General features: G+C 39.1%; 1 protein-coding gene across 1 annotated transcript; it reads left to right on the top strand.

The window, feature by feature from the left end:
- The first annotated feature begins 2905 nt into the window (after positions 1-2905).
- Positions 2906-3253, top strand: LOC142170327 (uncharacterized). Its single transcript, XM_075232213.1, has one exon. The coding sequence runs from the start codon at positions 2906-2908 to the stop codon at positions 3251-3253; it is 348 nt and encodes a 115-aa protein (XP_075088314.1).
- The last annotated feature ends 7811 nt before the right edge of the window (positions 3254-11064 follow it).

Here is an 11064-nt window from a genome sequence, read left to right as displayed (position 1 = left end):
AGAAGTTTGTATATAATCAGATATTTTATTGAGAGAAGATAAGAGAGAGAAGGTGAGGATGAGGATGTCTGAGGATGCCCTCTCCTCTTCTGATTTACAAAATATATAGAAAACTTAAACGACTCCTACTGTTCATGAACGACCTTTACTGTTCATGAATGTGACTCGTACTATTTTCTTTACGACTTTTTTACATGACTCTTACTATTCATGAACGACCTTTACTGTTCATGATTATGACTATTACTATTTACTTTACGACTTTTTTACATGACTCTTACTATTCATGAACGACCTTTACTGTTCATGATTATGACTCTTACTATTTACTTTACATTATTTGTTTTCAATAGCTGTCTTCTTCTTTTGTCTTCTTGTCGATACCTTTATTCTAGTTGGACTTCTGGTACTTGGTTATCTTCTCCGTTGCATTTCGAACATATGTGGTCTGGATATTTGTGTCCCACTAGTTTGCAGTATCTTGTCAATAACTCATTAGAAATAAATTCATTCTTCAAGGCTCTTGTAGTTGGCTGTGCTTCTGGTTTTAGTAATGATAAAATCCATTTTTGGACTTCATCCATATCTCCTTGTCGTAGTTCTTTTGAATTGGCATATATCATTAACTGGTCTCTGGAATAATAACTCCAGATAGCATTTCCTTGTAGATAATTGTTAGCTAGTTCTTGAATAATAGTTGCTATACCAATTATTCTTTTGTTGGCATAGAAACTTGGTATCTCCATTTTCTGTATCTCCGGTTGTTGCTCTATTTCTTCCGGTATTATCATATCTCGTGTTAATCCTATCTTTATCACCTGTATAATGGGTTTTATTTCATCATATAGTATTTCAGCTGGTGCTGTATAGAATTTGATGAAGAATAGGTTGCCTTTTGTAATTCTTTTGAAGGTGACAAATGCTTTGTATAGCTCTGATATTCCAATTATTTCTTCTCCGTCGTGGGTATATACAGTGCTAAGTAGTCCGTAGTTAAACATGTCTTTACTAGGTTGACTTTTGTTTTTGGTTGGGCTATTAGCCTATTATATCCTTGTAGTTTTTGGGTTACATAATCCTGTGTTGGATCTGTAGTGGTAGTTGACCTGGGATTTAGGTTCAAAAATGTCTGAATTTTATATATATTCTCAATATATGTTTGAGTAATATGGTTATATACCTTTTTGTTGTGGTGTAGGCTATTAGCATATGTTGAAATTTGTGGGTTTTTAACTATTGCTTCTTTTGGCTTTTTTGATGTGAATGGCTTATCAAATATGTTGTTTAGATTTACATTGGTATGTAGCTTCTTGTTAACTTGTTTGCTTGTGCCTGCAGCTGTAGGTAAACAAACTTTGTCATGGGTTTTATGGAGTTTCCCAACGTCTCCTTCTACCTTTGGAAGTTTAGAGTCTTCCGATCGACTTAGCTCCGCATTTTTATAGTCATGATGCTGACTTTCTAGCTGTTGTAATCTTTTTCCCATACTCTCCATCTGTAAGGATAGAGTAGTAAGGATTGCAAATATATCTTTTGGTTCTTGGTTCTCATCAGTTTGAGTACCTTTGTCTTGATAAGTAATCTGCAATAACATTTTTGTCAGTTCTTATTACTTCAATTGTAAATGTAAAATTCTGTATATTTAATACAAGTTTTCTTATTTCCTTCGTAGTTACTGAATCTTGTACTTTCCGAGTTATCCACCATTTCACTTGTGTATTATCTGTTCTTACAATAAACTTGTTATAAACGATATATGGCTCAAATGCTAACAAACATTTATATAATCCAAATAGTTCTTTTCTATTTATCTCCCATTTTATTTGTTGTTCCGCGTATGATCCTGAATAATATCTACAATGGTGTTCAATTTTTTCATTATCAATTGGGGTCAGCAAAATCAACAATATAGGCCATCTCAGCAGCTGTACAACAACAACAATAACCTTGGGGCTATGCGACCACGAGGTCAAGTGGTGCCTTACCAAAGGCAATAGGTTATAACCTGCAAAATCAGCAGTAAGCTTGTCAACAACCATAACGACTACATAATGTGAGACATGAAGATGGCTTTGCTAAACTTGAGGGAATGATGCACCAAGTGATTGGGTCCACTGGAAAACTAAGTGATAAAGTAGACTCACATGAATTAGTGATAAAGAATATTGAGATCCAATTAGGCAAGATTTCGATGGCTTTAAATAATCATCCCTATGGGACGTTACCTGCTGACACACAAATAAATCCAAAAGAGCAGGGCCCAAAGCAGCTTATGGTAGTGAGTCTCCTAAATGATAGAGACCTAGATCTGGAGCAAGAAATTGATCGCAAAAGCATACCTACTGAGACACTGGTGCCAGTACCCATTAAGATAGATGATTCAGCAGGTTTAACTAAGGTGACGGTACAACATGCGCAAGAGAATGCTAACAAAGAAAAAGAAGTTGTGAAAGAGACCGAGGTTGCACCAGAACCGATAGTAGAACCAGTGCCTGAACAAGAAAAAAATCAAATCACAGGGAAGAAGCAACCTCGATCACCATTCCTACAGAGATTGGCCAAGTATAAAAAAGATGAGCAGTACAAGAAATTCTTGGAGATATTGAAGCAAATTCAGGTAAACATTCCATTGATTGATATGTCCCGTAAGTTCCATTTTCAAGACTTGATGTACTGTCAGTTCCACTTTAAAGACTTGGCCATAGATACACTAACTAAGACCTGCAATGCTATTGTGATGAGACCCATAGATGAAAAGCTATCTGACCAAGGAAGTTTCACAATCCCTTGCACAAGAGGCAACTATGCATTTTCTAAGGCACTGTAAGATTTGGGGGAAATCATAAACCTTATACCCCTAGCTATCTACAAAATCCTAGGCATTTGTCGAGCAAGACCCACGTCCATGTTACTACAGCTGGCCGACCAAATAGTGAAGAGTCCCTCTGGTATTCTTGATGATGTATTAGTACAGGTTGGGAAGTTTGTGTTCCCTGTAGATTTTGTCATTCTTGACTGTCGGGTTGACGAGGAAATTCCCATAATTTTGGATAGACCATTCTTGGACACTGGGAGAGTTTTAATTGATTGTGAAATTGGAGAGCTCAAAATGAGATTAAATAACGAAGAGATAACATTCAACGTGCAGAAATCTATGCGACAACCAAGTGAATTTGGAAATTGCTCTCTAATAGATGTCGTGGATGTAGTTTTGGAGGAGGAAGATGAGGCATTGAATAATAAGACCCTCTAGCAGCCTGTCTCATGAACTTAGATGAAGCCAATGGAGAAGATTTAGCAGAGTGGGTACTTGCTCTTGAAGGTCAAGGTTTTTGGAGAAGGGAGATCGAATTTGAGCCTTTGCACTTAGAGGAAAGAAAAACTCCTCCAGCTAAGCCATCGATAGAAGAGCCACCAAAATTGGAATTGAAGCCACTGCCATCTTATTTCAAGTGTGCATTATTAGGACCTAACTCAACTTTACTTGTTCTTATCTCATCTAGTTTGTTAGATGTGTAGGCAGAACAGCTTTTGCAGGTACTAATTAAGTGCAAGATTGCAATTGGATGGACCATTGCTGACATTAAGGGGATCAGCATGGCCTTCTGTATGCATACAATTTTACAAGAAAATGAGCACAAACCTTCCATAGAACATCAAAGAAGGCTGAACCCCAACTTGAATTAATTAGTGAAGAAAGAAGTGATTTAGATGCGGGAATCTTATTCCCCATCTCTGATAGTAACTGGGTTAGCCCAGTTCAGTGTGTGCCAAAAAAAGGAGGTATGATAGTAGTGAAAAATGAGAAGAACGAATTGATCTCTACACGAATAGTCACAAGTTGGCGAATCTGTATGGATTACAGGAAGTTGAACTTGACTACTAGAAAAGACCATTTCCCACTATCATTCATTGATTAGGTGCTAGATAGATTGGCAAGGAGGTCCTACTTTTTCTTTTTGGATGGATACTCGGGGTATAATCAGATCTTTATTGCCCCAGAGGATAGAGAGAAAACATCGTTCACCTGCCCTTATGGAATCTATGCTTTTCGGAGAATGTCATTTGGCCTATGCAACGCACCTGCCACATTCCAAAGGTGTATGATGGCAATCTTCATGGATATGGTAGAGGAAATAATGGAGGTTTTCGTGGATGATTTCTCAGTGATGGGGAATTCATTCGATGACTACCTTATAAACTTGAGAAGAGTATTAAAGAGGTGTATCAAGACGAATCTGGTACTCAACTAGGAAAAGTGTCATTTCATGATACATGAAGGTATAGTCTCGGGGCACTAGTGTCAAGTAAGGTCATTGAGGTAGATCGAGCAAAGGTTGATGTGATAGAAAAGCTTCCACCACCCACTTCCGTCAAAGAAATCAGAAATTTCCTTGGGTACGCCAGCTTCTGTAGGAGATTTATAAAAGATTTTTCCAAAATTGCTAACACCTTGTGTAAATTGATTGAAAAAGATCACCCTTTTATGTTTTCTTGTTACTGCAGGGTAGCGTTTGAGGAATTGATGAAGAGATTGGTAATAGTAACTATCGTAGTTGCCCCTAACTGGGAGCGACCATTTGGGCTAATGTGTGATGCAAGTGACTATGCTGTGAATGCAGTTCTTGGGCACCGAAAAGATAAAATCATGCATCCAATTTACTACACAAGTAGAACGCTGAGTGGAGCCCAGGTAAATTACATTGTGGCCGAGAATGAGATGTTGGCGGTGGTGTTCGCTTTTGACAAATTTAGGTCATTTTAATCGAGAAGGAGTTAAAATCATGCCTGATTTGATGGGTGCTACTGCGAAAAGAATGTGATTTGGAAATCCGTGAACGAAAAGGAACAGAGAACCAAGTAGCTAATCATTTGTCTAGGCTGGAAGGAGCTGAAAAGAAGGTTGAGGTAGAAGAGATTCTGGAAACTTTCCTAGATGAACAACTACTAGCCACGAGTCTTGAGGAAGCTCCATGGTATGCAGACATTGCAAACTACCTAGTGAGCGGTATTGTTCCTTATGACCTTTCCTCTGTCCAAAATAAAAAGTTTTTTCATTATTGTCACAGGTATTATTGGGATGGGCCTTATCTGTTCAGGATTTGTAGTGAAAACATGATCCGGAGATGTATCCCCTAGATAGACCGGTCTTCTATTTTGTAGGTATGTCACGCGTCACCATATGGTGGGCACTTCGGGGAAGTAAGGACAATAGCGAAAGTCTTGGAGTTAGGCTTCTACTGGACAACATTATTCAAAGATGCACATTTATGGATAAAGGGTTGTGATGAATGCAACCGAACTGAGAATATTTCCAGTCGACATAAGATGCCTATGAACCCAATACAGGAGGTAGAAGTGTTTGATGTATGGGGGATCGATTTCATGGGGCCTTTCGTTAGCTCATATGGAAACAAGTACATACTCATCGCTGTGGACTACATGTCCAAATGGGTGGAAGCTGTAGCACTCCCTATAAATGATGCAAAGGGGGTAATTGGTTTTTTGATAAAGAACATATTCACTTGATTTGGCACTCCAAGGGCAATAATTAGTGACGGAGGCACTCACTTTTGTAATCGAGCCTTCGCGAAGTTGTTAGAAAAGTATGATGTACGCCACAAGGCGGCCACCCCATATTATCCACAAATATGTGGGAAGTGGAAGTCTCGAACAGAGAAATAAAGAGTGAGTTGACTAAGACTGTGAATGCCACTAGAACGTATTGGGCGAGAAAATTTAATAATGCACTTTGGGCTTATCGAATGACTTTCAAAACTCCAATCGGCATGTCTCCATACACGTTGGTGTTTGGGAAAGCATGTCATTTACCGGTGGAGTTGGAGCATAGAGCTTGGTGGGTGTTGAGACAGTTGAATCTCGATATTGATGTTGCGAGAGCAAGTAGAGTCACGGAGTTGCACGAGCTTGATGAGTTTTTCTATCACGCTTTTGAGAGCACTAGATTATACAAGGAGAAAATGAAGATGATACATGATAAAAATATTATTGAGAGGAATTTTAAACCCGGAGATACGGTATTGCTATACAACTCAAGACTAAGGTTATTTCTGGGCAAATTAAAATTACGATGGTCAGGGCCTTTTCATGTGGTTGAAATTCACCCCACGGGTGCCATAGAGATTGCTGCGAGTAATGACTCTCACACGTTCAGAGCCAATGGGCACAGATTAAAACATTATGTGGGCATGGATGAAGCAAAGGTAGTGTCAGTGACCCATTTGATCGAGCCTCCGATGTTGAATGCACCGTAAATGCCCTTACATATGTCATGCTGCGACGTTAAATCAGACATTTCATGGGAGGAAATCCATTGATTTGTTTTATTCGTCATGCCACGACGTTAACTTAGGTGCTTGTTGGGAGGCAACCCAACTCGTAGTGATTTTTAGTATAGTTAGAATTGTTTCTTTTTGTTTTTAGATACTAACAAGTTTGCAAGTGAGTTTGGGCGAGTCGCGCAAGGTTTAAAATGTCACGTGAAGCCAGGAAAATGCGAGGGTTAGCCAGGCCTTATGTTGGCGTTGCCTGGCTAAAGCGAGGGTCAGCCAGGCCTTAGGCTGGCATCGCCTGGCTAACGCCAGGGTCAGCCATGCCTTAGGATGGCAACGCCTGGCCAACACTAGATAGGTATTATTTTTCCATGTTTAAGTTATTTCTTCTTATTTTGGTCGAAACAAACCTCACAAACATGCCCTCACACACTTAACACTCTATAAATCAAACCCTAACCTCACTTCAACCATCACACACCAAGCTATACTAGAAATCTCACGAGAACACAAACACATTGCACAAATTGCTTGTTCACCCACACACAATCACCATCCACATAGAGGTCAAGCTTCATCTTGCTAGTCTTTCACAGTCATCCAAAATTCTAAGTCAATCTACTCCTCATAAAGCTTTAAAGGAACGAAGATGCCTCCCAGAAAAGACATAGGCAAGGGAATGGCCACTTCAACGGCCCAAGCTAAAGCAAAGTAAACCTCTGCACCCCATCCAAAGATAATAAAGGAGGGGAGAAGCTGCCTCTCGTATGATTGGTTCCTAAGTGGTGGCAGCTGTAGCTGCCATGTGTCCACAACCCCCAGGCCAATGGGAGTTTGGCATAAACAACATACCTCCACATACAAAGGATTGGTACAAGCATTGTAGGCCTAAACATAACCATTCAGACGTGGCTATCCAGGAACGCAGTGTGAAAGCGAAGTATCCGGCTGGAAAGGCATCCAGGATCTGGAGTTAAGCTATGTTTTTAAGAACACAGGGGACATCAACCTCAACTTAGTCGCACATATATTATGCAGGATTTGACCCCTAGGAAACTGAGGAATTGGTACCAATCCGTGGATGCTTGATAGATTTTTCAGCTAATGCCATATGCAACTTTTTAGGTGCTCCAAATGTTCCTGTGGATCCACTGGAACAATTCATTCGTAGGCCTACTTTTAGAGAGTTGAGGCACATGCTCTGTGGGGTCGACTCTACTACTGTATGGGTTCAGGATAAGGAAACGAATCATCACAAGAGGTTCGCTAAAAAAAGATGAAGGCGAAAGCTCAGGTGTGGCTCAAGTTGATAAACGCACGACTCTTACCGTGCAATCATGACACGCTTGTAAGCCGTGTGAGGACCTGTGTGCTATATTTCCTTATGACAGGGTAGAGGGTGAATGTGGGTTACCTGATCCGCCACCAGATGGCATCAGTAAGAACGAGTAAAAAATTGATCGAATGCCATTTCCTAATTTCCTGACTCGGTTCCTACAGGATGAGAGGGTTGAGTAAAAGCCTGAATTTGACCACACTATTGATCAGCTCATCCAACAAACGGACATCACTAATCTCCGGTTGAAAGGCAAGGCTGGGACACTAACAGGTGCTAAGTGCAGTGCGCGTGATGATAGTTTCATGGCCCATCTTTATGGGGTGATGGATTTGTAGCTACGGATAGGGGGTCGCCCGGCCACACCTGACGAGAGGACTGATTTGGAGCAGCGATACCCGCTCAATGCTCATGCTCAGCAGCTGGTTGGTGTAGTAGAGGGATACAGACTTCCCGCTGATGAGGATGTCAACACACCAGAGCATTCTAAGGCTGAACAAATGCAGTTAGATGGCGAGGGAGATGGTGATAATGGAGAGAACGAACATGATAAAGAGTGGAGAGCGTTAGAGGATGACGACGCTGCATGACCAGGGAGTTTTCTTGTACCCTACTCTTTTTATTTCTTATATTGACTAATTGTAAATGCACTGAGGACAATGCATGATCTAATTGTTAGCTTGTTTTAATTTTTTTTAGTTGTTAGCTTGTTAGAATTTCTTGTTTTATTATTATTGTGTTTTCTTGTTAGTTGTTAGATTGTTTTTATTTTTAGAATTTGTCTTGTTTTGTTTTTATTATTAGTGCGCTTTTTTTTTTTGTGTTAGTTCATTTTAGGCAGAAATTTAAAAAAACATAAATATGTTGGACTCTTCCTGATGATGGATCTCCTAGACAGTTTTCTTGAGGGAAGTAAGTCTAAAGAAAATACCAAAATTTTTTTTTAGGTAATGTAGTAATTTCCCCTTGGTTTTTCTTTGGGCCGCGGTTCTTTTCCAGGGTTTTTAGTTGAACCGGGTGTAGGTCATTATTTTTAGGAGTAGGAATCACGTGGCTAAACACTTAATCACAGCACTATCTCTGAGCTTTGTGATGCCTTGAGAATAGGCATTGGTTATAACGCTTAGGCTCAATTTTTGACTCTAGGATAAATATCTTAAATTGTGGATTCTTAAATTTGCTTAGCTGCTTTGACTGGAGTGTCATGAAAAGAACCAATCCTGAATGAGTTGTGTGCCATATCCGTGTGAGGTTTGCATGTATTTTGTGCATTGCATTTGATGTCTAGAACTTGCCCCGTGTGTGTGCAAAGCGAAATAGTAATCTTGTTCAGTCTGAGAAGTGATATAGGCAGTTCTTTGATCAGCCAGATATATATAATGTACCCACCTAAATGTTATGTATCGTAGTTAAGCTCTTTGAGCCTATAATCCTGTTTCCTTGGTAACCACATTACAAGTCGTTCCCCTTGTTTGAACCGACCGTATATTTGAACCTTGTCCCCTCTCATGGGCACTTTAATTGTGATGAATTTTAGAAAAGTTAAAGTGTGGGGTGGTGGGTTGGCGTTTAAGTGGAACAATTGAAATAAGGAGAAAGGTGCACCGGATGAAAAAAATGTGTCAATAAAAGCCATTTGGATAGAAAAAAAAAGAGGAAAAAAAGAAGAAGAAAAAAGAAATGAATATATATAGATAGATAGATAGTCCTGATGGCGGTGGCTTTTGATGTATTGGTGCTTAAAGAAGTAGGGGTGAAATATAGTGAAGTTAAGGTGGAATCTTGGTTTGACATAAGTAGGGGATTGAAGGTTGAAGTATTTGTATTAAAGTGCTTAAGGGAGGTGTAGTCACTTATATCAAAATGCATCCTACCCGATCCGCAGCCTATATTACAACCAATGAAAGTCTATTTAATCTTAGACTGAATGAACTCAATTAGTAAAGTATTACACTAAGAACAAGCTTATGTACGTCATTTCGGGCATATGAATGTTATTTTTGAGATCGAGTGAATTTTTCCTATCTCGAGTTCCTACGTTATTAAAATTCATGGTATGTGGAACTAAGCTATTTTGTTTAGGTAAGGGCATATGATTCATAAAGGAAAAGTAATGTTGTTGACCTCTATGTTAGAGTAAGTGAATTGTGAATAAAGCATAGTATTTGTGAGTCGATTATTGAGGTGTGGATGTCACTTCATTATGCTTAATCTATTTTAAAGATTCTTGGTATAATGAGTTAAGGGAATTACTTAATAGGTTGTGTCCATAAGTGTAGTTTGAGTGCTCGAGGACGAGCAAATGTTTAAGTGTGGAGTATTAATGTGTGGTTATAATTCATGGTTTTTCACATTATATTCCTTAAGTTTTATATGCTTTAATGTTAAATTACACTTTGTTTGAGCGTAATGGAGTCTATTTTATGTGTAGATGCATCAGAAATGAAAGTAGAGCTAAAGGGAGGCTTAAACGTCGAAAGTGCACTCGAGAACGGTAAAAGGGCAAAGCTAGGAAAAATCTAGCTTGACCAGGCTTTAGGCTTTTGAGGCCAGCTTAAAGCCAGGCCTAGTCAGGCGTTAGCCTGGCGACGCCAGCTTAAAGCCAGTTTGAGGCTGGCGTTAGCTAGGCGACGCCAAACCTAAGGCCAGGCCCATTCCGAGTTTTGAAGGTTTTAATTATTTCCCGGCTTGACGAGGAGTTGACTTACACGTTTAGGGCTTGTCCCAAACATATAAATAGATAAAAAATGCCACTTTAAAGGACTTTTTCAACCAGAGGCAAGAATAGCTCGTGGAACACTACTTGGGAGTTCGAATCATTGATTTCTACATCCCTCTATCTTTACTCTGTTTAATTATGCAAATTACTTTGGATATTGTTACTATGAGTATGAGTAGCTAAACTCATAATCTACGAATTTGATGGAACTTGTTGAAGGATGATTTTCTCGTTATGTTAATATATATTTTCCATAGTATTATCTCTATTTGTTCAACTATATTCTTATTGATATTGATTGAAAGGCCCTCAATTAACTATTTCTATTTAGTATGAATTACTTGGGAGAGAGTTTATATTTAGGTAGTTGTTGAACATCATCACTCCTAACTTATATGAGGGATCAATACGAAGGGTATAAAAGTGGGATTAGGGATAACGAAACCTTGGGTGTGATCTAAGTAAGTTGTACTTAAGGCTAGCTAGCGTAATTTGGGAGAATATATCTAGTATATTGTTTTAATTACTCTGGAGAGAGTTACGACAGTCAAAGTGCTCATGATCGATAGAGAAGACTTAGGTAAATATATAGCAAGCATAGCGGAAAAGATTCCGACAATAGGGGAAATCAGAACCTTAGATCATTCCAATTCTTGTCTATAACTATTTTTGATTCTATTAGGCTAGATAGTGTACTCTCAAGTGGGCAACATGAG

This window comes from Nicotiana tabacum, chromosome 16, assembly GCF_000715075.1.
Source record: "Nicotiana tabacum cultivar K326 chromosome 16, ASM71507v2, whole genome shotgun sequence".
Classification (NCBI taxonomy): domain Eukaryota; kingdom Viridiplantae; phylum Streptophyta; class Magnoliopsida; order Solanales; family Solanaceae; genus Nicotiana; species Nicotiana tabacum.
This window is presented reverse-complemented; position numbering and strand designations above follow the sequence as displayed.

What these genes read in the sequence shown, in the direction of transcription:
- LOC142170327 (XM_075232213.1), top strand. Translation starts at nt 2,906, where the DNA reads ATGTTACTACAGCTGGCCGACCAAATAGTGAAGAGTCCCTCTGGTATT.